The 27,105-nt window shown below is 40.6% G+C and overlaps 1 protein-coding gene across 1 annotated transcript; it reads right to left on the bottom strand.

The window, feature by feature from the left end:
* Positions 1-7,468: 7,468 nt before the first annotated feature.
* MMACHC (metabolism of cobalamin associated C) lies at positions 7,469-27,052 on the bottom strand. The gene is made up of 4 exons (XM_089518636.1): positions 26,945-27,052; positions 12,836-13,030; positions 10,552-10,704; positions 7,469-9,245 (listed from the first exon to the last, which is right to left on the bottom strand). Exons 1-4 carry the CDS (start codon positions 27,029-27,031, stop codon positions 8,904-8,906), a joined length of 777 nt encoding a protein of 258 aa, XP_089374762.1. The 5' UTR covers positions 27,032-27,052; the 3' UTR covers positions 7,469-8,903.
* Positions 27,053-27,105: the final 53 nt, after the last annotated feature.

The following is a 27,105-nucleotide window of genomic DNA, read 5'->3' as shown; positions in this document are numbered from 1 at the left end:
CACTCAGATAAAAAAAATAGTGTTTTTTTATTTGCTTTCCCCCCATTTTCATGGGGGTCCTGTGCTCCTAACCCCAGTGAATGTGAGCGGTCCACAGTAATATAAAAAGTAGTTTACTATGGGAAAATGCAAAATAGGTTGATTTAGCCACTTCTCTGAAATGTTTGTTTATGACTTTGGATTTTATTGAAATTGATTTTAAATATTTAAGATTATGATTTTAAAAATACATAACTTCCCTTCCCACGGCCGTCCTTGTAGATCCCCATATCCTCTGTAGGGCCAAGAAACCCTTGAATCTGGTTTTTTATGCAGGTCCAAGGTATACAAGGAGAGGGGAGAAGGAAGGAAGTTTGTTCATGCTGTCTCTCTGGCACAAGCAGACACCCCCCCCCCCCCAAAATATCCAACTAACTGATCAGGGACGTCGCCAGTATTTTAGGAAGGGGGGGGTCCAGACTAAGTGCCACCATTATAATGGGGCTTGGGCACAGCAGCACGGCAGCACACACCATTCTTTTTTCTAATGGAAGGGGGGGGTCCAGACCCCAAGAACCCCCCCCCCCTTGTCTACATCCCTGAACTGATTTAACCAGAGGATGCAGAAACCAACACAAGTCTCAGGTTAATTTGTATATTCCAGGCTGTACTTGCACCTAAAACAGGCAACTTTAAAAATGTTTGTTCTGTAACAATCACTGCCCAAAATATATAAAATGTTTCAGATATGAAGGGTAATGCGAACATTTCACGTTCGTAGGTATGCATAGTTTAGCTACCCTGTATAGCTGGGATTAGACATGATGTGAAATATGATGTGGTTTACACTGAGCATGGTTAAGAACCCACATCTTAGTTTCAGCATCTAGGTTCAGTACAAGCAAAAGAATCCTTGTCATCTTTTGTTTTCCCTTTGCTCATCAGCCCACTTAATCAATTTTTGTTAATAAAATAATCAACATAATGTATAAAATACCTAAACTTGCTTAAGAATCAAAGCATTGAGGCTCACAATATCACAGATGAGAGCTTGGAAAAAATATTTTTACCACTCCCCAAATTCCTCAGCTAATGGCCTTTCTGGGTGGAGAATTCGGGGAGATGTCATCCAAGAAAGTAATTTTCCCAGGTCTGTAACAGATGAATACCAACAGACAAATGCAACGAAGAACCTTAAAAGTTCTTAATACACATCAGTAGTCTCCAGGTTGCAGAAGCTTCCTGAAGCAGATCAATAGCCATAACCGTGGCTTGTTAATCAGATATTACAGCAAACCACATTTAGCACAAATACTATGATTGTACGCCATTGACAAGTTATATGCTGTTTTGATGATGCCTGTAAAGTGCCATGCAAATTTATGGTGCTATATAAATAAACATTAATAATAATGATGATGATTTGTAAATCAGCTTAAGCTTTCATTTCATCTCCTCCTTTGTTAGCCTATGCTTTGTATACAAGTTCAGGTTCATAGGTTACAATAATAAATGCATTATCTAAATAAGCTGTGACTATAACTACACTGTTAAAACATTAAGAAAGGTATCTAGACTCCTTTCCAGCAGAATTGGTTATTCAGAGGCATCAAATGAATGAATCCAGCCAAAGAGAGGAATAGGAGAGTTCTTGACAAAAGTAATTATTTAAATCCAAGTACAGCTACACTGTAAAACACTGAGAAAGGTACTAGACTCTTTCCGGTAGAATTGGTGGTGGTTCAGATGCATCAAATGAAGTATCACTGAGGTACTACACCATCTACAGAAGAGGTGGGAATCATGTGGCTCCTTCAGACATTCTTGGATTAAAACTTCCAGCATTCCTCACTATTGGGTGTGCTGGCTATGAGTGCTCTAACAACATATGAAGTGCTGCAGGATCCATGACCCTAACATACTGAATCTATTTCAGTGAGACCCCATTCTAGTTGCATTGACTGGCAATGTGGTGAATTATGTCAAAATGGATGTCCAGTGGTCCTCTAAATTTCTGTTCCCTTTTCTAGGTTTAGTCTCAAACTACACTCTTTGTAATTTTGGCCAGGGCAGTCTGAACTGTAAGCAGACTAAACTTCCTTTCAGACCTGGTACTCTGGATGGTGAGCAATGGGCCAGCCATCCCACACAGACGTCTCAGAATCTAACAGAAGGAAGTTCATCCAACACATTACTTCATCCTGTTGCAAATATATTTGCTCTGGAGGCCAACAATAATTTTATGTGCTGACAAATATCAAAATACTGCCGAGTGAAGCTTGGGTTCTTGCAGAAGGAATTACTGTCTTTTCCTTCCCTCAGGAGGAAATGCTAATAAGGGGCTTGAGATCCAAAATGTTACTCATCGACCCAAGAGAGAAGGCTTCTGGCCCAGCTGGCCTTGGCTAGAAGTACTGCTGAGTTCAGCAAAAAGAAGCCCTGAGCAAATCATACTCCCCCCCCCCCCAAATCATTCATGTTCACTCTAGTTAATTAGAAATACAAAAATAAGATGGGGATAATTTTTGCCAGCCTGTAAGAGCATGCATAAATCAAACAAAAACAGGACATTTCAAATGAGAGTTCCAGATTATTTTCTATCCTGAGCAGACAAGTTCCAGAGCTCAACATGGGAGTCAGATCAATGCTTGTTACTTTTTACTAGGCTTTAAGGGGAACTCATCATGAAACCAGAGCTTTTGCCATCAAGAACGGAAAACACAAAGAACAGGAGCAAAGTGACAAATCCATTACTTCAGCAATCAGAGCTGGCCAAAGACATTTTACTGTGTGAGAAAAAGAAATAAACGGCATCATATTTACACCCACCCCACCTCAACCAGGATATATAGTAACTAAAAGCAAGTCATTTTTAAAAATGCATCCTACATACACCCTTCCCTTTCCCAGGCAGTAAAAATTAGAAGAAGAAATTGAATGCAAATAATGTGTTGCTCTTTCATTTTCATTTGATTTTACATTAGAATAAACCTACAAAGACAGTAACAACAATCTACAATGGGGACAAAAATGTGGCAAATTAGAAAGAGAAATCAATGTTAGACTGGGCTGGGTAACATACCATTTCACAAGTTAACATGAGTCTTAGGTGGGAAGACAGTTCCTGGATTTCTGTTAGTATATTTAATTAATCTGTTAGCCAAGTACCATAAAAATTATCAGTGGCAACAATGTTTGTCAGTGACTTCGCTGAGTGGTCAATTTTTCCAATTTTGCTGAATTTCTAATGTGTGAATGTCAATGATCCAATGGAAGATAACAGATATTTATCCATTTTGGAAAATGGACAAGCTCAGTGTATATAAAAACAGCAAGGTCTTTATGCTTCAGGTGTTTTAGGCCATTAATGAAAAATGATAAAGAAACCGATTATTGGAGTTGCTGTGATATTCTATTCAGTAATTATACTAATTTCCTCAAAATTTTCCAACCATAATTTTTCAAATTTTGGGTAAAGCCACCAAGACATTTTGCATCCTTACCAGCATGGTAATTAAGACTGTTATTGTTGTATTTCGGTCAGACAGAAAATAGACACCATCTACACATGGTCTTTAAGTACCGGTAGCTTTCACAAATCACAGAAAAGAGAAATCAATATGGTAAGTTGGACCAATAGTGAACTCTGGAGCTTTTCTTTAATTTCAGATCTTAGACACCTTTTCCGGGTATCTTAAAGTGATGCAAAATATTCAGAAGAATGGAACAGAGTTTACAAAATACCTTTTTTTCTTTTTCTTTTTTTACTTTTAAAGACAATTCTGAATCTTCTTAGAAAATTCTTAAAGTCTTCCTGGATTCTATCTTCACTTTGGAACAACCTTTTACTCTATAAAGGTTCCCCCCCTCCTTTTCTCAGCATCTAAAATTTACAAATTTATCTGTACAAAAAAAAAAAGGGGGGGGAAGAGTGGGAAAAATAAAAAGAAAGAAGAAGGTAAAACCAAGGAAGCAGGAATGTGACAATTTGCCATTTTGACCATGCCTTTAGTATGTTGTGCAAGAAAGGACAGTCAAGGGTTTGAAGATTTTTATATGTGAACTTCTTACCCATTCAATGGAAATGTCCTCATTTACTAAAAGGGACCATACAGCCACATTCTCCTTAAAAATGAGGTAGGGCTGCTACACTATTTCCACTGTTTAATACAGTCCAATAATAGTGCAATATCTAAAATTTGGTTAGCATCTCATGTGGTACCACTACAAGTAGAGTTTGAAACAAAAACTCCAGTTTAGATAACACAGACACTTTGAAAGAGGCTACACTGCCTAGTCATTTACACACACACACACACACACACAGAGAGAGAGACAGAGAGAGAGAGAGAGAGAGATGGCTAATAGATATAACCAAGGAAGTGTAGTTCAGTTTGATCAACTGATAATGTACCTGAGCCCTAAAATTAGAATCCAATCCATTGTAATCTCCATCACCATGTTTGGATATAAGAGCAAGACAATGAAGGAAGTGGATTAAAAGAAAATCAACACATCTGAGATGTGGTGCTGTAATACTGTGGACATCAAAAAAGACAACAAATGGACCCTACAACAGCCTGAAAGCTCCCTTGAAGCCAAGATGATTAAACTGAGGCTACCATACTTTGGCCACATTACAAGAAGGCATGACTCATTATGTTAGGAAAGGTAGAAGGCAATAGAAAGAGAGGAAGACCGGATGCCAAATGGCTAAACTCAATTATGGAGGTCACAGGACTGAATCTACAAGACCTAAGCAAAACAGTAGAAGATAAAGGGTCTTGGAGATGTCTCATTCATAGGGCCACCATGAGTTGGGGTCAACTCAAAGTCAGTTAACACCAACGTAATATATTCATTCATTGGATTTCTAGCCCACAGTTCTACCATAATAGGACCCAAAGCTGGTTTGTAGAGCCAGAACAGACAGGCCAAAATAAAACTGCTTCAGGCCACTTTGGAAGTGTGCTGTTTAAATGAAGCATGTGTCCTAAGAGGTTGGAAGCCACACCAAAGCCGCGCTCCAGTCCTAAAGACTGGAGCGCAGCTTTGGTGCAGCTTCTGGCCTCTTAAGATGTGAGTGTCATTTAAACAACATACCTCCAAAGTGACCTGAAGCAGCTTTATTTTGGCCTGTCTGTTTGGGCCCACAGATGTGTACAAAGAATTGAGATTCCCGGGTACTAGGGAAAGATATGAACTTATGTGGATCTAGATTCAGCCAGAGACTTTCCACCTTCTATTGTCATACTTAAATTTAAGATTGTAAATTTATTTTTACTTATCTCTGCCCCAAAAGTTGTCAAAAATAATATAGAACAGGTATCACACAGAGAATCTCTAACAAGAGATTTGACACGACTAGGGCAATATGATCAGCAAACAAGTTTACCAGGATTTTTGATTTATTAATAAGGATACTTGATGAGGTGCTGGTCTGATCTGGAACCATGGCTAAAGTTTCAATCGCTATCACAGACAGGAATGGGCAGCCTTTTCATATGCAAATCCAAACAGATTATACCTTGTTGGAAACTATATAAAGATTATAACAGTTTTAAGAAGCTACTACCAGAATCTATCTTAGCACATATCTAATACACACATTTCCAGTTTAATCAAAGGCTTTTGTCATATCAGAAGAAGTAATCGTGATAGTCTTGGTTCTATACACTTTACTATCTCACTTAAAAGATGTTATATTGAGTCAACTGTGTTACCCCCTTCATGACATGTATATCTGCTTCCTGAGGTAGTTACTTCATTCTGTATAATGGTAAGGCTGGCCCTGATAGCAACCAGGTTATCTAAGGCAAAATAAGTAAATGACACAACATATTTTAAACACATGTGGGAAACCTGCAAGTAACTACCTAGTGGGTTTTTTTCTTATCAAAAAGGTGCTAAATGTTCTTCTTCTGAAATTCCCCCATCATAAACTATTATAGATACACCAGGAGGAGGAAGCATGGAGTATCAGGGGAGGGCTTTTTTCCCCCCGTTATTTCAGCTGCTGTTTCCAAAGTAGTCCAACTTGGCAATGTTCCAGGGTTGTGTGTGTGTGTATGTGTGTGTATGTGTTTTCCTGGATACCCCACAGCTGTTGTGAAATTGGGGAGGGAGAAAGAAGAGGAAATAATTTTGGTTATCCGTTTTTTGAACAGGAAATTTAATACTACTCAGCTGATTATCATTGTCCTCTTAACAGCATTTGTGTGTGTTTTAATGCAGTTTCCCATTTAAATTTTATTATTTTGATTCTGGGTCTGTCCTATGCATTGTTTTCTTATCCGTTCACACTAGAAATCATGGGTCACAGAAGTAAGAAATAATTTATCTGATTGTTCTCATGTTTTCTTATTTCAGTTACTGGAGCTGCTGGGTGCATTTATTTTCTAAAGAGTTTTATAGCAGATGTTCCCTTCCCTTGCAACAGTATCATCCCTAATGCCCTCGCAGAATACCTGTTGCCTTCTTCCCGGTTTAGAATAGTCACCAAACACCTGAAGATCAGAAACATCTATCACACTGTCAATTCTATGGCCTACTGTATGCTCAACCATGGGTTTCAGGAAGAGATCATAAATCATTGGCAGGCTAGATAGTTGCACACTCCTTGGCCAAATGTGGACATAGGGGGCCAGGTCTGGTCAGTGGTCAGCCCAAGTGTAACTATTACATATTCCACATTTAAAGCAAATGTCTGAAATGGTTTCAAGGCTACAGTTCAGAAAGCATTTGGAATCCTAGCACTAGCTGAGTAGACAAGCATTTCCATTTCTCTTCAAGATGGAGAACCTGGGTTTGCCTTATACAGAAACCCTCTTAGTTATCAGATGACCACTTGTGCATGTAGGAATGAAAAGGTAATACTGTGCATGGCAGGGCTCTTAAAACCCCACAGCAACAGCCCCATAGCTGGCAAACCAGAAAAGGAAGACATCTGGGAAGGAGGCTGCAAGGGATTTAGAAATTAGCCATACCCTGGCAGACTGCAGACACAAATCTTTCTGAGATGGCCTTCCAATCCCAGCTGCTTACAGTGCCAGCAAGTGGGGATTAAGCACCCAATTTACTTCTTAATGCAGAGGGATTTGAGCCCCATGTAGCCAAACAGCTGCCAGGGAAAAAAGGCACAGCTGAAGATGGGTCCTATCTCACCAGTGGAGTGTAATTTCACCCCTTGCAAATCCTAGATTGTCACATGCAAATGGTTTTTGTGAGCCTAGCTCACTGTCCGTAAGTCAGAGAGGAAGCTCTCAATGCAACATAACCTGCTATTGAGAAAAGTGCAGTAGGTCTGGAGCCTGAGATCTTTATATCTGAAGACTCAGTTGACATTACGGCTGTGAGAGATGCTAAGCAGTGATGTTAAAATGAATTGTAACAGTGACTTTATTGGAAGGGATGGAGCAATAATGGGCAGACAGCCAAACTCATTTTGCTGCTTAAGGCAAAAGACAATGTTTATTCCACATTCCACGTACATAAAACTTTCCAAGATTGTTGTGAGGGTAAAATGGGAAGGTAACGATGTATAACACCTTTAGTTCCTTAGAGGAAAGTTAGGTTATAAATATAATCCAAATAAGTAAGTTATGTGTTTGAATTCGGGAGTTTTTAACCTTTCCTATTGCTTTTGAGGATTTAATTGTATAGGGGGATCTAATCTTGGGATGGTTTGCACTGCTGCATTAAAACTGATTCAACCATGGTTATAGAATGAGAGAATCACACTGATTGTGAAGCTTCATTTTGTAGGAAACAGAATGAAGTACTGCTGGGTGACAGAAATCCCCAGTCCTTTCAATTCTACTTAATTTCTCTACATAGATACTATGTGCTTAACAAGCAGATTGGAACTTAAAAATAGAACAATGCTGTATGGCCTGCAAAACAGTCTCATCCTGGACAGACACAGCCAAGGCCCTAGGATAGAACCCAGAGGCACTCCATTCGAGACCTTCTAGTCTATCAGGTGAAGCACATGGTCCAATAAAGTGGTTTCAAACCATTTTGAAGGTGGGGTGTTTAGATGTCACACACTTCCAAAGTGGGCAGAAACCAGATTGAAACTGCGCACCAGAGCTAAAAAAACAGAGCACAAAATATCTGTGATATTCCAACTTAGCTTGGAAAATGCACACTTTCGACCCTACACATAAACACCCCTATGCAAGAGCAGTTCTGAAGGAATGATCCATCCTAACCCTAATGCTGCATATAAACACATCAGTGAAGATACGCATGTACTAGTTTGTACCTGAATTCCCGCTGCATCATTCTTAGTGATGTGTACTTCCACAAAGTGGCTTGTAATATTGCACAAGTGCACCATAAGAATCATAACATAAAGAGATGGCCCTCGTTGCTTCCTTCATTTTTACTCTATTTATAGACTCATCAACTTCTTTACATCCTATGAGTTAGAAAGCATTGCCAGTGCTTGGAACAGGACTGGAAAGGAAGAAAGACCAGTGGAACAAAATGACTAGACAACATCCTTCAAAACATTTCCTCTATGGGACAGTGAAAGGTGTAATTTGTATATAAATATAAAGTCTCCTGAGCTTATAAAAGAAAAATCATTTTAGAGATAGTACCAAGTAGTCACAGACAAAAAAAACCCATATCTAACTACTCATCAATGAAAACATAATTTATGGAATCAAGTCTCTAAATCATTTTTTTAGAAATGGCATTTTGACCTAACAACAACAACGATTAAAAACAGCCATAACAGTATTTGTGTTCCTGGGTACTTAGGCTTCCAGTGTTATGAATGGAACAGCGCAATCTTGTGTGCTTCTTTGAAAATGTCTCCAAGAGAGGCTTACTTTCTTCTAAGTATATTCCAGATTTCAGTTTAAATCACCAAATAAACAAGTATATTCCATCTACATAGCAACAGACATAGCAGTTTAAGCTCTCTGTCCCTCTTCCGCAGTGAAAACAGCTACTCCATTTCTCTGCAAACCCCTGTTCATATTCAGTAGTTTCAATCGTTCAGCGGGAGGAGTTGCAAAATAGGTTTTCTGTTCTTCCGAGTACTTTTCCTTCACTTTTATAATGTCCCGGTAGCTCCAGTCACGCCAGTGGAAATTGAACTTCTCCAACAGTTCTATTCTTTCTTCCTCCGTTGTCACACAATCAATAGGGGCATTCTCAAGCAAAAGGGGCACCTTCACATCTGGGAAAAGCAGAAGAGCTCTGATAGCAAACCAGCCTCCATAGCGGGGGTGGATACACACACCATAGATCTTCTGAAGAGAAAGAAAAATAAACAGAACCTAAAGGCATGAGCTTACAGGTCTCTCTATGCTGAAAAGCCAAGATACTATAGGAGACAAACCTGGCCTACTCCTTTAGAAAGCTCCATTTTAAGGTAAGTATGCCACTTTGTAATAGGATTTAGGCTAGGTCTGGTTCTGTTTATGGCACACTTCAGGCCGCTTTGGCCATGGAGTCTTGCCTTTATTCAGAGAGAAGACAGTTTTAAAAATAATTGATAGGTTCAAATGGAAAGAGACATAATTTTACGGTTTGCAAACACAGCCACCATTTTGCCCCATTACAAACTTTTGTCCCACCATTACTACAGCCAAACAGGTTTTGCTGGTTTTTGAAACATTACAAAAACCTGTTTTCTAGAGGTGAACGTGTCATGAGTACACACCCAATGAGCAACACAGTACCTTTAACCTTTTTTTTGGGGGGGGGGGAATAAAATAAAAACAACACACCTTACATTTTAGGCATCCAATTCTTTCTTTCTTTGTATGCAAAGAAATGTAACATAGGCATAGGACAGACTGCCAAAAAATGGCGGCCTGTCGGTGCCTGTTTTTCCACCGGAGGGAAGCCGCAGCTGCCAAACTGTGTGGCTTCCCACCGGAGGAAAAAGAGCCTGCAAAAGCGGGTTCTTTTTAAGCCAACATTGTGATGCCCGAGTGTGCCAATGGTGCACTTGTGACATCACAAGTGCGGCGTGATGTGTGGACGCTATGCGTCCATCACGTAACAATAGCGGCGCCCGTATACATGGGGCGCCGCCATTGTTACAGCGCCGTGCCATACTAGAGTTAGGGACTGTGTGGTTGCCACGCAGTCCGTTAACCCTAGTATGCCGCCAGCATGGCACATTTGGTGCGTCTGTACCACGCCTTATAGCCTCATCTTATGCATGTTTATTTGGAATAAGACCAATGAACCCAGTAGGGTTATTCCCCACCAAGTATACCAGGATTTCATCCTTATAGTACATAGCCAATTTTGTTCATACTTTACCCTACTTGCCATGAAAAAAAGCAAATGTCACAGACATGAGTCCCCTGGGAGACATTGGAACTATACTATACTATCACTTGTTTATGAAAGAGACACTCACACATTATTATTTTTTTAAAAAACAGATATGATTTGAACCAGGAGGGTTAGAGTGGGGCAAAGAAGGAGCCGCAGGCAAAAGTTTCCCAACGTGTCCAAAACTGAAAAAAACTCTGTTCATCCTCCATTCTCCAGTGAACAAGAACTCCCTTGTTAGTTCTCATACTCTAATCTGAATTTTACCTTCTCTCCCCAAGGATCCAGCTGAACATCTTTCCTCTGGTAGTAGTATGCAGCACCAGACACGTGTGCTGCTGTTTGGGCTAAGAATTTAGGCTTCCGATTGGGCAGCATTTCATAGTCATACATGATATTCACCTGATAGTCAGCCAGGCTCTGGAAATAAATAAATAAATAAATAAATAAATAAATAAATAAATAAATAATCTTTATTAGATCTGAAGTCAACACATCAAGGAACATTGGTGACAGATATGCGAGTAGAAGCAAGGAGTGGGCCTACAGTTTCCTGCCTCCCCACCCCCCACACTGGGCCCCTTCTCCTATAGTGTCATTAATTTAGTGATGCAGTACTTTTGATGAAAAAAACCTACAATGAGAAGATTTGTTCTCTTATGCACTATATTGTTCATAGATCTTTAATATGTGGACAAACATGACTTGCAATGGAAGGTCTACAAACAACTAAGCAAATCCATGTATCTCCCTGGTCTTGCCACAATAACTTCCTTTTAAAAAAGTGCTCATAACTGACAGAGATTCAAATACTATTCAGAGTTACAGAGAATGGAAAAAACAAAGCACCCACAACAGTCTAGTAGCTTGGTATGCGATGACCTTAAAGGCAGAGGTGGAAAAAAGTCTGGGTCTTCAAATGTTGGCGTATAATTCCCATCATTCCTAACCATGGACTTTGCTATCTGAAATGGATGGGAAGCAAGACAGTGGCATAGGAATAAAAGGTACTATGATTCTTACTGAGCTCTGATTTTGTTATTTCAAGTGGAAGCCAAGATTTTTCTGAGTCCCTCACTACCAGTTTGATAAATTGTCTTATCTAACATGCCATTCACTCATAGAGGTTTATCGCATGGGCCCTGAAACAGGCCCGTTGCGTCCTAAAACGAGGGTGCACAGACTGGGATGGGGCTAGGGACCGCATTTTACTGCACAAAGGAACGTCACTGCTGCCACTGGGTGTTCCAATCATGTCCTCCCTCCGTTCCAGAGGGTGCAATTTCTGAGAATTGTTCTAAAGCGTTCTCAGAAATCGTACCCTCTGGAACGGAGGGAGGACGCGATTGGAACGCCTGGCAGCAGCGGCAGTGGTCCCTTGTGCAGCAAAATGCGGTCCCTAGCCCCATTCCATTCCGTGCGCGCCCCTGTGCGCCCCTATTTTAGAACACAACGGGCCTGTTTTAGGGCCCGTGCGATAATCTTCATCTTTTCAGTTTCCCTAGGTTTAACTGGCAACTTGTCAATAAAATATGCAACTTGTCACTCAATTGGCCTTCTTATTGGACAATTAGATGACAGCAAATAACAACAAATTTTAAATTAGTCTCAGGGAGGGCTCAGGGAAGTCTGTTAGCCTAATATCCACTTAGGTGACTTAGTGGAAAACACAAATAAAGGCAGATTATTAAATATGTAGAATGGAATGTGCAAATGTTGGAGGCTAGAGGGCCATATTCTGTTCCTTGTAGAGGAACAACTATTGAGGAGGAATCTCAATAGCTTCTGCAAATGTCCCTGGTGGCGCAGTGGTTAAATGCCTGTACTGCAGCCATTCACTCAAAACCACAAGGTTGCGAGTTCAAGACCAGCAAAAGGGCCCAAGCTCGACTCAGGCTTGCATCCTTCCGAGGTCACTAAAATGAGTACCCAGACTGTTGGGGGCAAATTAGCTTACTTGCTGTTCACCGCTATGATCTTTGGAATAGCGGTATATAAATAAACAGATTAATTAAATGTAAGCCCAGCTTCATCACCTTTTTATAGCTGAGACTGTCAACAAGCAGGTAAGTCTTGTACGTATTATACATGTGAACATTTTCTTCTTTTAATAAAAATACATTCGTATACTTAGCAGTCAGAACATAAAAGGACAAAACATCTTATGAAACAGAATCTGGTCAAAAAGAACACAAAAGATGGGGTAGGTATACCCTTCTCACAGTGGGGCTAGAATGCTCATTCATACTCAGATTCACAGTTTTGTTTTATACAGTTTTGAATGCTCAACAGAGCCATGTTCAAGGAGCAATGTGTCCCTCAGTTAATATTAACCAGGATAATGGGACCATAGACACAGTGATCCAGACATAGGGCAAATGACAGGAAAACACTGTTGCCTTCACAATTTGGCTGTTGGCTTCCTGGGAGCACTTAACTTTTGAAAACAGAATACTGGACTAGTTGCATCTTACCCTGGTGTCCAGCAGGGTTACTTTTACATTTTTACCACAGCAATGACAGAAGGAGACAATGTTTTACAATCACTTACGTCTCTAACCAGTGAGAGGTGATGAGAAATACACTGATCCACTGGGTCATGAATTTTTTTCAGCAACTGATTCTTCAAGAAAGGTTTGAAGGCTTTGTCAAACATGGCAGGAGTGCTGAGCACCACAAATGCCAGGGTGTTCTCTGAGTATGGCAAATGAAAAGCTGGAGGAAGGGCTGCATTGTACCATCCGACCTTCGGGAAAAAATAAATAAGCAAGTGAGGATATTATCATTAGTAGAGGAAGCCTGAAATCTTGGAATTGTGAGGATTGCAGTCTGAGCACTGCAGATCATGTGCTTGCACAGAAGAAAGAACTGCAAGCTAGTGTATAATGTTTTAGAAGAAATAACTCCCAAGTATCCAAACCTCACATGATCCTATGCTAGATTTATCCCCAAAATGCAGAGCAATGGACAAAAATCTATGTATAATTACCAAGAGCTGAATAATTTTATTTTATGTTGTTTTCAAAGTATTCAGAATTTTCTTTTGTTTTCCCTCAAGATTGAACAAATAAAAGGCAAAGAAACAAAGAAATGGGAAAGAGTGTCACCATAATGCTTATTTAACTACTGGTGTCAGATATGATAATTACACTCATCCCGCCACATTTGTGGTTTTGACTTTTGCAGATTTGATTATTCAGATTTTATTAATATGTTCTCTCTACGAATATCTAGGTCAGTGGTTCTTAACCTTCCTAATGCCGTGACCCTTTAATACAGTTCCTCATGTTGTGGGGACCCCCAACCATACAATTATTTTCATTGCCACATGCAAATATGTGTTTTCCAATTGTCTTAGGCAACCCCTGTGAAAGGGTTGTTTGATCCCCGAAGGGGTCCCGACCCACAGGTTGGGAACCACTGATCTAGGTCCTCCAGCGCAACTCTATGATCAGTGTTAACCAAAAGTCACACTGAAGGACTTAGACAATAGGCATCTGTAGCACTTCCAACGCAATTCTATGGTCAATGTCTGGCAAATGTTGACCATAGAGTTGCACTGGAGGACCTACAGATTCCTAGAGAGGTGTGCTCTCAGGTAAAAAAGTAATGTTTTTGTTATTCGCAGTTTTTCCACATTTATTGGGGTCCTGTGTCCCTAACCTCAGCAGATGTGGACAAGTGTATAAATAAGTGAAACAGAGAGCTGTGGAAACCACTAGTTGTGTTCACACAAGTCTATCTCAGTTTAACAACCTGGGATATGAATGAGATTTTTGCTGAGACATACCATCCCTTTCTTTTCTATTCTTCCTGGGATGCCTACATGAAATGCGGAAGTTTTCAGTTACTAGTCTTCCATTTTGTCCAACGCGGGAAACCAACTTTGGAATAAGCCATAATCTGAAACCATTTTCAAGCACTAAAATGTTCATTTATAAAAAAAAAAACCTCTTGATTTTGATTTCTATTGCCAGTAGGAAAAAACCCTTAAGAGTTAGAGTCAATTAATTTAGAGTTCACAATCCAACCTCTGATACAAGGTAATGACACACCATCTCTGCTCCTTATGATGTCATAAGAGTTGTGAACAATAGCAAGCAAAGACCTTGGGCTTTCAGTTTAGCCATGTGATTCATGCTCAAAGATCAGGAACTAGAAGGCAAAACAAGCATCAGAGGTCATGAGCAGGAGATCGTCAAAAGAGTTCTGCAAGTGCTACGTGGAGAAAGGTAAATAGTCATATGAATCTTAGAACTTGTTCTTGTTCATACTTACTGAGAACGGAGGGATGTACCAAATGCAAAGGTGACAGTTTTGTACCTTTCAACATGTAAACATTCCTGTCATGCAGAAAGAGGGAGGTGGAATTTGATTTCAATCATCTAGGTGTGTGTTGGAGGCATTGAGCTCATGCCACACCTCCCACTTACCTCTGTATAGCCCTCTGCTACAAGCACTACTCATTCAGCCAAGGTCAACTCTGGTATTGAAACCCAACTGATAGGAAGAGTAAATGAGGGGGAAATTGTGGAATAGGACTGACTCTACACTCTTTACCCATACACTCTTCTTTGTTGTTATAAATCAAACACACACAACCTCTTTCTACATAATGTCCAAGGCTTTCTGTGTTAAAAGATAAGAAATTCCTTCCTTCACATCTAATTTGACCCTGACTTTCACTGAGTTCAACAGATCTTTCTTCCTAAGAAGCATATTGAAGACTGCAGTATTAGCATACTCAAAAGGTTTATAGGGTCTATTGACAGAAATTAATTCAAACAAAATGAAAGCTGTGTGTATGACTGAGGAACAATTTACATGAATGCATCCCCTCAGTGATGGGAACAGGTTAGTGCTACTTTGTCCTCTATTGACAAAACCTCCTACTTGCCTACTCTTAGCTTATTATGCATGAACAAGTTTCCATTTGCTCAAAGTAAAGTCAATTTAAGGGCAGCTAGGCTATGTACATAAGCCACTATTGCAAATTAACCAGAATGAAAGCTTCGGACACCTCCAATAAAGTAAACAGGACTTCTCAAAAGGGCTTTCATTATTAAGCATAAACAAGTAGCAAAAATACAGTTACTAGTATGGTTATACTGTATTGATCATAGTTCTGGATGAACATTTTCATTCACTCTTTTGCCAATGCTGCAGACAAAGACCTGGTCACTTTTCTTATGTTGCTGTTGTTATTGTTAAGCGCCCTGAAGTCAACTCATGGAGACCCTATGGATGAGACATCTCCAAGAACCCTATCTTCAACCTCTCTGCTCAGGTTCTGCGTATTCAGACCCATGTCTACCCTGATTGAGTCTAAGCATCTAGCATGTGGTGTTTCTTTCTATCTTCTGCTTTCCACCTTTCCTAGCATAACTGTATTTCCTAATTATTCATTTTTCCTCATTATGTGGCCAAACTATGACAGCCTCATTTTAGTCATCTTGGCTTCCAGAGAGAGTTCAGGATTGATATGCTGTAGAACCCATTTGTTTCTCTTCTTGGCTGTCCATGGTGTTCGAAGTACTTTTTTTCGGCACCACATTACTACTGGTTTTATTCACTGTCCAGCTCTCACGTCTATACATGGCAATGGGCAATACAATGGCTTGGATTACCCTCACTTTAGCATTCAGAGTAATGGCTTTACATTTTATGATCTTGTCTAGTTCTTTCATAGCTGCCCTTCCCAATCTTAGCCTTCTTCTAATTTCTTGACCGCAATTTCGATTCTGATCAATATGTGAAACCAAAGTATGGGAACTCTTTAAGGATTTCAATTTTCTTGAAATCTAGGATGAATTCTTGCAAATCTTCCATGGTATTATTTCTGGGTTTTTAATGTTTCCTTATACACACAGACAAGTCAACAAGTGGCCCTCCAATTAGAAATGAAAATTTTCCAGCTTGGCTGCTCTCCTTACAGGCTATTTTTCAACAGGAAAAATAACAATAACATCATAACCTGTGAGAGGGCTATCCTTTTACTCCCTTTAGAGGGGTGTCAGACATGCTTTGTTATTCTAGGATGCCAAGACAAGATAAAATGTTTACATCCATTTTTAAAGAGGTTTCCGCACATTTTTAATATTAGGCTTCTGGCAAATATTAATGGACTTGTGATGAAAGTGCCAGGAAGGCAGTTTCCTATGGAATCAACTATATAATGAAAGAGACAAGGCATTCTAGCACAGGAAAATGCTTCATAATAATGTACACAAACATAAATTTATTTCTTTATTTTAAATTTGCATATTGGGAAAGAGACAAGTAAGGATGCTATTTAAACTATAGTTATGATACTCTCAGGTCCTCTGGATGACATTTACTTCAACCAGCCAGGACTAAACTGGCAATCCAGAAGACTTTTTCGTCAACTGCCCCTAGATTGTGGGATGACCTTCCGGGAGGGACTCAGCAGCTAAAACATGCTGGCTGAATTTAAAACAGTATTAAAGACCTATCTCATCCAGCCCAGCTGATTTTAAACTATGAATTTTAAATTGGTGTATTTCTAATTGTACGTTTGGATAATTTTAATGTGTCCCACGTTTATGTTTTTTAACCTATCTGCTTCAGTGGTTTTATGAGTTTTAATCTACACTGCACCCTATCAAGCCTTGGGGAGAGGCAATTAAGAAATAAATGCTGTTGCTCACTGCTTTTGTTGTTATAATAATAAAATTTCTTTTTAAGTAAAATTACAAAATTATCAATTAAATCCGTTGAGAATAAATTAAAGCAATAAAGTACAGCCACCCCTCCATTTTTGCGAGGTATCCATTCCGGACCCTCCACGAAAATGGAAATCCACTGATATTCAAGCCCTATTGGCTTGAACAGCAGCACATCCCTGCGAGTACCCACAAGTGCATGCCAAAGGCATGCACCCAATTTTAAATCCCTTCGTTTGCCCCTCACAAGCAAGTGAGGAATGTAGATTCAAGGTCCATGCAAACGGAGGGACGACTGTATAATGCTAGGAACATTTCAATATCAAACCTATATATTTCTCTCCATCCCTATCATTAATTATTAGCTCTGTAGTGTTCTACAACATATTCTCCTAACAACTGAGAGAAATAGCCATTGAGAATGTAAATGTTCTCTTATGTAATGTGGAATGAAAACCAAATTTGGTACATTGGGACTGAAACTCTATACCTTGAGAGAAAACTGAATATTTAAAATCATACTTAGTGTTTATTTGTGATTGCTCTTAGGAAATTCAAATTTACTCACAGTTTCTTCTTATTTAATAACTATCTGCGAACCTTAAATGTCAAATTGTTAACTAATGTTTTGTGGAATCAGTTACAGAATGTGCATTGCCAGGAGGCGAATGTATGAGCTTCCTGTTCATGTTTTTCAAGAATGCCACACCAACATCCCAACTCCAAATACGCCCCTCTCATATTTGGAAATTATTTCCAAATATTTCAAGTAGCTTTTTTTCAAACTCCTTTCATTAATAATCACCACAGTGTCAAAAAGGTAGCTACAGGACTGCATCCTCTCAACTCTTATTAAATGCCCCTTACTACAGTAAAGTTGCTACTTTGCTCCTGCCAGTAGCTTCTGCTTAATTTATTTATGGAGGGCTGTCCTTTTAAATTATCTTGAATTACACTTTTGTGCTACAGGAGGCACAAGACTCTGCTTAAATTACATGGGTTTGAATAGTTTAATATTCGTTGCAAAGACCCTACAACAATATATCTTGGAAATATGCCACTATCAGGGGCTCTACAGCAAAAGAAAAGGGGATAGGCTGGCATGACATTATGTCAATGGAGGGGCCAAAAAAGTGCAGAATAAGGGATGTGTCAGGCGAGGGCTGGCCTCAGCCTGAACGTATGACTTACAGTTCCTATGCCAGTGTAACGATCCATAACTATGTCAATGAAAAGAATGAAGAAATTTTAAAAATGACTTTCATTGAGTTCTATGAAGAGCCAAAATAGGGTTGGCTCTCCCATTGGGCAGAGTGCAGCAACTACCTCACATACTGGGTATCAAGTGATGGCGCCCTGACCCTCTTTCAGGACAGATATGTGTGTACGCCATGCCAGGTGGCCTCCATATCTAAAATATTCTGGTATCCTTGGGTATGATAGAGAACATAGCTGTATTGCTGTCTTGAACTAACTGCCTATCTAGCCAGGTTTACAGCACAGAATGCAGGGAATGCCATCTTTCCCTTGACCCTTTGCCTGCTGAATCAAAGACACCACCTCCTCCCTGCTCTGCCAATATTACTAAAAAAGAGCATAGGATTCTCACTGGCTTTGCACCCAATCTCAGCACACTCAGATCAGTCTATAAAAATCCCTGCTAGGGAGCCATTACTCAGATGAAAGGGGAACAGGGTGATACCGCTCTGATCTCCTATCATGTATGCTTAGAGCAAACAAGGTGTAACTTCAAAGATAGAACTGAGAACTACAGAAGAAAGAACAAGCAGCACAAGAAGGAAGAACGTCTCACAAGCAGAATAGCTCAAAAGTAATACAGAAAGAGCAGATTGCTAATTTTTCTACACTCAGAAACCTTACAGATGATTGCCTTAACACACATGCAACCAACAGGATCCTTCAAATTGAGATGTAAATACAAATCACACAGGTAAACAAGGGAAGGGGGGAAATTAATGCCTCAAAGTAAGACTGTTGCAAGTATTGTATCCCCCTTGCCTCTTTCACTGCTCCACTCCAGAATTTGTGAAAAGTGTGTATCGTAAGAGTGTGTAACTCTGACCCTTGACAATCAGATTGGCTACACCTAGCTAGAGCTCCTAGGAATTACAATCCAACATCCCCTGGAGGGTCACACTTGCTCGCTCCTGGTAAATGATATGGTCCTATAATAAATCATAGAATTATAGAGTTGGAAGATACCACAAGGGCCATCCAGTCCAAATCCCTGCCATGCAGGAAATCTCAATCAAAGCATCCCTGACAGATGACCATCCAGCCTCTGTTTGAAGCCCTCTAAGGAGGGAGACTCCACCATACTCTGAGGGAGTGTGTTCCAGTGTCGAACAGCCCTTACTGTTAGGGTATTAGGGTATTAACTAAACCTTTCCTCCCCCAACAGAAAATAACACCACACTGTGTGTTAGCCCCACCCCACCCTACCCCAAAATACCAGGTAGCCAACCACTTCTACTGCTAGCCAAACACTTGGGACTCCTTTGCCTTGCAGGATCACAACTGGACATAAAGAACAGAACAGAAAGTCACTGCATGCAAGCTTCTATTACAACTCCCCACAGGAGAAAGGTAAGCATCATTTCAGTGACTACACTGTCTTCCCCAAACAAAAAGGGAAGTTGGACAAAGGCACTAGGTACTAGGACAGTACTTAGATGGCAGTACTCTCTGTGCCTCTCTCAAATTACTTGCTCTATGCATTATATGTTATGACTCTTGTATATTACTCACTATTCTCCCTGTCTCTCTAACAGGTGCAAATGCAAGGACATTCCCAACTCCCAGTACAACGCCGATCTTGAAATGAAGCACCCAACTATTCAAATCCAGTTGCTCCTCTATAGGGTTGCCAGTCTCCTTGTTCCATCAAGGCCTGCATTTCTGCAAGCTTCTTGACAGAAAATTATACAAGCAGGTGAAGCCAGACCCAGCAACTGGGAATATGGCCTCATGTTGCTCTGATTCATGCTTTTAAAGGCAGCAGCCCTGCTGAGATAAAAGGCTTAGCGATCCTATTCATATGTCCTCATTTCACAACCTGTTTGGTGTTTAATAAAATCTCTACTTTACTGAAGCTGTTGTTTCTTTCCTGGTGGGGATCCCTTCTGCTCGCCTTGTCTTTAGTTCACTTAACTTGGCATCATGTTTACATTCTGAATGGGAGGGGGAAGGAGTTTGTCAGGAACACACAAGCATTTAGGATCTACCGTGCCATTGATTGGATCCTTCAGCTCCTGTGAGAGAGGAGGAATCCCAGTTATTGCCACTCTGATGAACCATGCAGTCAGCCCATGAGAGCAATGAACAAGGAGCTTTGCTGTAAATGAAGCAAATGACTGCAGTAAGCAAGTGCAAAACAGATGTGAAGGCAGAGGCAAATGTGATGCAAGAGCTGAGAAGCTCACCTATTGGACATTATTTTGAATGCTAACTCATAGATCCTGGGAGTTGTAATCCTTTTCAAGCTCTGGGTACAGGTTTTCTGACTGGATATGACATTCACAGATGTGTCTATGTAGGGGGACTCCTCTCAGACTGATCCAGTAGGACACTGCATCTAGGACTGAACTTGTTAACTTTTTGCTTTTTGTATGCAAAATCAGACCTGCTCCATAGGGCTAGATCTCTTCATGCAACCCTGCTGTTCTTGGCACCTACATCTGGGTCTGTTGATGAAAACATGTCAAGATGTATCTTACTGTCTTCTTCAGTCAGGCCACAGCTATAGAAAGGGAGTTTTATCTTAATTATGACACTCACCCAGTGGGTCCTACACGTACATCTCCAGTTTCTCCATCCCAGTGCAATATTTAGTTTGCAATTGTCTTTTAATTATTTCTGTTTTTATGCTACATATCTTGGGGGCTATTCAGACTACCTTGTACCCCAGATCAGAACCCAGATTAACCACGGGAAGTTCATATTCGCCCCGAATCTCCCACAAGCGAATCCAAGGCCTGCACACCTGTTGAGAGGCAAATGCCCCTTAATGTGGGTCATTTGGAAGTGGAGTAAAAGCTGTATCTTTTTTTTAAAACCGGTCCAGCGAATATGAACTTGCCACCGATCATAATCGGGTCATGTTCAGGGGAGGGATTTAAGGCAGAGGAAGGGCAGAGGGCCGAACACGCTTCCCCTTCATCGGAGTGACGGAGGAGGATGAAGCTGGGGGAAAGAAGGGGGCCATGGAGGGCAGCATTGGAAGGAGGAGGAGAAGGCAGGAGCTGGAGGATGGGTGCCAAAGGCGTGACAGATGGAGCCGGAAGTGCCAAGGGCAGAATCAGGGTAACGGGGGAGCAGGAGGCAGAGGAGGAAGGAGCCGGAGAAAGGGTCAATTCAGGGCAGGTCAGAGGAAGGGCAGGGAACGGAGCAAGCCTCTGCTCTCACAGGCTGCTTTCTCTCTCTCTTGTTTTATTTTTGATAGACTATGCACATGCTTTTTGCTACAGGTAGATACATATATAGATAGAATGTGTGTCTGCTGGTGCTACTTTCCCTTTCATTTCCTTGCTCCCAGCACAGCACTTTGCAAAGGCTTTTTTTCTAAATTATTTTTATAAGCAAATGCTACAGTGTGAATGTTACAAATGTTTCTCTTTCAGTTTGGCAAATTGATACAGAATGCTTTTGCTACATACATGTATTCTGGGGTGGCAATGTGAGGGAAAGCAAAGGATGCAGAGATGGCATTTAGGGTGAGGAATTAATAATAATATTATTATTGTATGTGTATGAGGCATTCTGGGGTGGCAAGGAGGGAGGATGCAGAAATGGCATTAGATTGTATTTTGGGGTTGAAAAGTGGAGGCAGGGGAAGATCCATAATCTGTAGTGACCCAAATACACACAACACACACACACACCTGGAGGTTTTTAAATTTGACAAAATATGTGCACACTTCCACCTGTTTTTTTAAAAAGGGAGGGGGGAAGCACACATCCAATTGCCCAATGGCTGCAGGAAACGTCACCCTGACGAAAGCGGAACTGAATTTGATTGACAACAAAGGCGCCTTCATTTTAAACCGGTACCTGCAAATGTGAACTCTCCGGAAGAGCTGCAAGGGCATTCAGGGTTTAAATACCCTGATTGAGGTAAATTTTTAGTGGGCACTTGCTTCTGGAGAGATTGGGGGGGACCCGATTCTGCCCAGTTCCATCCAGTGCAAATAGGTGAGTCTGAATGGGGCCTTTGTAAGCCATTTTTAGCAACTCCATTTTTGAGTGGAAATAAAGATTCTCTTAATATCAGTCCTAATCCTTCCCTTCCTTCCTTGGATGAAAAGACTATTCCCCTCAGATGCAAACTGCTCCTGCAGGGAGACCTGAACACCCATTCCAGGGATGTTCACATATTTGTTATAGATACCTCCTTTCAAAACGGTTATCTAGGGATCTTACTGTACTGCCCATACTTACTGTATTTTGCTGTTGACCAGCTGAAACTGTCATTATTTGCACATGCAGACAAGAGGACTAGAACCTACACCTGCAGAGATCTCTGTCACCTCTCACTTTCTGTACTTTTACTGCCTGCACAACAAAGGTTGTTGCTGTGAAGCATTTTGCAAGTGTCCTTGCATGTAGTGGGTTATGTAATGTTCCTACATGGGTTACATTGATGTTGGGAGGCACTTCCTCATTGCCATGCATGTACTGTCTCCATTCTAAACTTAGTGGATGTATCAGCATGTCACTGCATAACTGACAGGAGCCAGTGGTGTTGTTACAGGTGCTAAGGGTGTCAGTCGCTAGAGAGTATGCCATATTATCTGTCCTGTTCCCTACACTAAGGTTGCCTTCTCCTCATTCTTTTTGCTAGGATGAACCCTGCTATGCCCCAGTGATAGCAGTACACTAACATCATAGGCTGGCCACTACCATGGGATATCTATAACACTACACTGGCAGTTTAAAAATATTACAGTACCACAGAATTGGTATCTGTGTGCCTAACTGCTCAAAACGTAATCTGGTACAATTTACTGTGAGCTGAACTCTTGGATTCTCTAACTAGGAAAATAAAGCTCTATTGTGAACATGTTAGAAGGTAACTCTTACTCAAGGCAGGAAGGGCAAAACTAGACCTTTTGCTTTTCAACCTATTGTATTAGGAGTTTAAAATTCAACAACAAAATTTCAACACTTCTAACTTTTTAACAGGTACAGCTCTAATTAGCAAAATGTGTATTTAATTTTCCCACAGGAGCTCCAAGGCCTCATTACTTTAATTTTCAAGTCAAATGGAGAATGTCTTCATAGCCTCCAGCACTGGCTGTGTCCCTGGAAAACTACAAGTGTGTTGTTTCTATCAGCTGTATTCCTGTCACCTGAAGTGCTAATTCTTCAAAAGTTTCCTGCAAGATAGAGGTATGTTCCAGCCAGAACTGCTTACATCAGTATCAGTTATAGAATGCAAGAACAAGAAAGATGGTTTAGTGGACCCTAGAGAAAAAGTCTGATTCCCCCTGGTTAATATTTCAGTCACAGGTGGGATATGTTTCACCTCCACCCTAGTAAATTATCAGCTCCACGTCAATCTTTAACTTCCAATGGAACTGAACTTCATATTCAGCTCCGCATCTAGCTATTACTGGTCACTTTCCTAGTTTTATTCCATTCTGCATTTCCTATTTAGGCTGTAGTCTTGAAGGCTTTTGAGAATTCTTTTGATACATTTTTACATGCTCTTCCCACTTCTATGAGCTAACAGTCTTGTATGTGTCTACTCCAGCATGCTGTCTGCCTGGATTTATGAAATGCAATTACTGTCATTTAATCCCAGGGATAATACAAAATATTAACTTTGGATACAACCAGCAGGACAGGAAAGGTACACTTCTGGATATAGGGATGTAGTAGCAAAACACTAAGTAGAAAACATGAAGATCTGAGGCACAACCAACCTAAAATAATTACAGCTGTCCCTCCACATTTATGGCTTTGACTTTTGAAGATCTGATTATTCACGGTTTTGATTAATATGTTCTCTGTAGGAATCTCTAGGTCCTCCAGCGCAACTCTGCCTGATGGTGACCATAGAGTTGTGCTGGAGAACCTAGAATTTCCTAGAGAAAACACTTCTCTAGGCATTTGTAGGTCCTCCAGCATGATTCTATGATCAACTTCTGGCAGATGTTGACCATAGAGTTGCATTGGAGGAGCTGGGGATTTCCAGAAAGGTGTTCTCTTAGGTAAAAATAGTGGGTTTTTTATTTGCGTTTTTTCCACATTCACGGGGGTCCTTCACCCTTAACCACAGCAAATGTGGAGGGACCGCTGTATTTTGTAAGCTTGTATGTCAAGTGTGGTCTGACGTCTTATATTCTCAGTGGCTTTTACATGGGCCTCCATGTTGTGGATTTTGAATTTTGTTGTATTTTATTGCATGGCCAACACAGCTACCCCTGAATAAGTTTCCTGACTATGTTAACGTGGGACATGCTGGCAGGGGACAGCTGAACATGGAGGTCCATGTACTGATTTAAACATGGTCCAAGTGTAACAAAATATGTGGTTGAACAGTAAAAGGTCAAATGCCATAAAAACTGGTAGCAGTCTGCCTGTCACCAAAAGCAATGTTGCACTGGGAGTAGCTGTAATGATGCAACACCAGAGCAATAATGGCCACATGGGTATTACAGCTAAACACAAATCAAATGGGACGGCACTTCAATTCAAAATGACATAACCACATAAAACAGTATGGGATAGAAACTATAACATGTGCACTAGACACAAGGACACAGGAATCATTCACACTGCTGAAATTGTTGTAACTGTTGTGTGCCTTCAAGTTGTTTCCAACTTATGGAGACCTTAAGGAGAATCTGTCGTGGGTTTTTCTTGGCAAGAGTGGTTCAGAGGAAGTCTGCCATTGCTTTCTCCTGAGAGTGTGTGACTTGTCCAAGGTTGCCCAGTGGGTTTCCACAACCAAGCAAAGATTCAAACCCTGGCCTCCAGAGCTGTAGTCCAACCTTCAAACCACCTGGCTCCCTACTGCTGCAATAGCGCAACACATTGCTTATTTTTTGGATTTATATTCTGCCTTTCTCCCAAAATGAGATTCTGCCACGACAGCCATACGCCTCAGTAGATGTTCCTTTTAGTTTCCTTAGTCTACTGTTGTTTAATCATTATTAATATTATTTTGTATTTTAACATGCTGTACCCTGCCTTGAGCCTTGAGGAGAGACGGGAAAGAAATAAAATGTATTTATTTATTTATTTATTGCCGGGAACTATACTGGCTTTTAATAGAGTTATACATAAAATAAGAAACATATAAGCCAAAAAAAATGTGTAAGAAAAGTTGAAATAGACAAAGTAGCTACATAATTCTGTTTCATTTTCTGAAGAATCTGTTCTCTCCTTATAATCCATGAAATTCAGGATAGTAACCTTTATTTTAATTTTTTATTCCTCTTAATCAGCACGACATTGATTGCACAATACAATATACATTCAGTTAATTATAAGGTATACATTCAGTAAGCAGAATAAGTACATTAAACTTAGCATAATCAGTTCTGTAATCAAAAATATCTCTAATTTTTAAACCATCAATTTAACATTTGTCTTTATATTAGAGGAGGATAAAAACAAATAATTAAACCTGTATAAATCTTAAATAAAGTTTTCCCTGTTAACTATTCTATGGGTTTATTAAATCGAATGTCACTCCTGGCCATTCTTTTTCCCATTTATCCATGTCCTTTTTGTTTAATATTGCTGTTAATCTGTCTAATTCCTTCATTTCAAATATTTTGTTTTTCCATTCTTCTATAGATGGTGTGTTTATGTGGATTTATAGTATACATCTATATTGCGTCCCAACTCTTGTGCCCATTTTACCATACATTCTTTTAGTTCTTCTTCTTCTTCTTCAAAATTTCTTTTCCACTAATATGCTATATAAGTTACTGACTGTTTTTTTTCCTTTCCAGTTTTAACATTATTTTGTCTAAATCGTTTTCGTCTTTTTCAAAACCGATTAGCTCTAACTCAAAGAAATAACATTTATTCTTGCTGCTGTTGTTGTTGTGTGCCTTCAAGTCGTTTATGGCGACCCCAAGACGAACCAATCATGGAATTTATGGCCTGTTACAGACTGCCAAAATAAAGCTGCTTCAGGTCTCGTTGGAGGTATGCTATTTAAATGATACATGGGTCCTAAAAGTCCAGAGGTCGCACCAAAGCCACACTCCTTTCCTAAGCACTGGAGTGCAGCTTTGATGTAGCTTCCGGATTCTTAGGACCCATGCATCATTTAAATAGCATACCTCCAAAGAGACCCAAAGCAGCTTTATTTTGGCAGTCTGTAACAGGCCTATAGAATCATAGAGTTGGAGGAGACCCCAAGAGCCATCCAGTCCAACCCCTTTATTCTGCCATGCAGGAACTCTCAATCAAAGCATCCCCATTGACAGATGGCCATCCAGCCTCTGCTTAAAGACCTCCAAGGAAGGAGACTCCACTACACTCCGAGGGAGTTTGTTCCATTGTCGAACAGCCCTTACTGTCAGGAAGTTCTTCCTAATGTTGAGGCGGAATCTCTTTTCCTGCAGCTTGCATCCATTGTTCCGGGTCCTGTTCTCTGGAGCAGCAGAAAAAAAGCTTGCTCCCTCCTCAATATGACATCCCTTCAGATATTTAAACAGGGCTATCATATCACCTCTTCTCCATTTTTAACTTCTATTTGGTGGTGTCCTCCATTTTCCTCAATGCCCTCCATTTCTAGCGTGACTGAGCAACATAAATGCATACTTCTATGAGCGTTTGTGGCTTGTTCTGGGTGACGTCCTCCATTTCCATCTCGGCCGTCCTCCATTTCGCGCTTCAGGGAGGACATCTGGTCACAATGGCTGCCTGAGTCAGGATTCGAACCCAGGACCTAACTCCATCGCTCCCCCATCCTGCTCCCTTCCCCTAAGGAGTACCTTAAACGGATAAATCTCAAAACCCAGCTTCTCCAGGCGGCCTCGGATCGCCTCCTCCAGCTGCCCGGCCACGCGAGGAGCCTCCATGGCGCCGCGCCTCCTCTCCTCCTCCTCCTCCTCACCGCTCCGCCTCTCTTTAATGGCCGCCGGCCATTGCGAAG

The sequence above is a fragment of the Sceloporus occidentalis genome, unplaced genomic scaffold, assembly GCF_023333645.1.
Source record: "Sceloporus occidentalis isolate IW3139 unplaced genomic scaffold, rSceOcc1.0.p SCAF_3, whole genome shotgun sequence".
Taxonomy (NCBI): Eukaryota; Metazoa; Chordata; class Lepidosauria; order Squamata; family Phrynosomatidae; genus Sceloporus; species Sceloporus occidentalis.
The sequence above is the reverse complement of the archived record's forward strand: the minus strand, read 5'-3'. Positions and strand labels throughout refer to the sequence as shown.

What these genes read in the sequence shown, in the direction of transcription:
- MMACHC (XM_089518636.1), bottom strand. Translation starts at nt 27,031, where the DNA reads ATGGAGGCTCCTCGCGTGGCCGGGCAGCTGGAGGAGGCGATCCGAGGC. An exon ending in ACCTCTCACTGGTTAGAGAC is followed by an intron (nt 10,705 to 12,835) that starts GTAAGTGATTGT and finishes ATTTATTTCCAG; the next exon opens with AGCCTGGCTGACTATCAGGT. An exon ending in TGGATCCTTGGGGAGAGAAG is followed by an intron (nt 9,246 to 10,551) that starts GTAAAATTCAGA and finishes CTTTCTCTTCAG; the next exon opens with AAGATCTATGGTGTGTGTAT.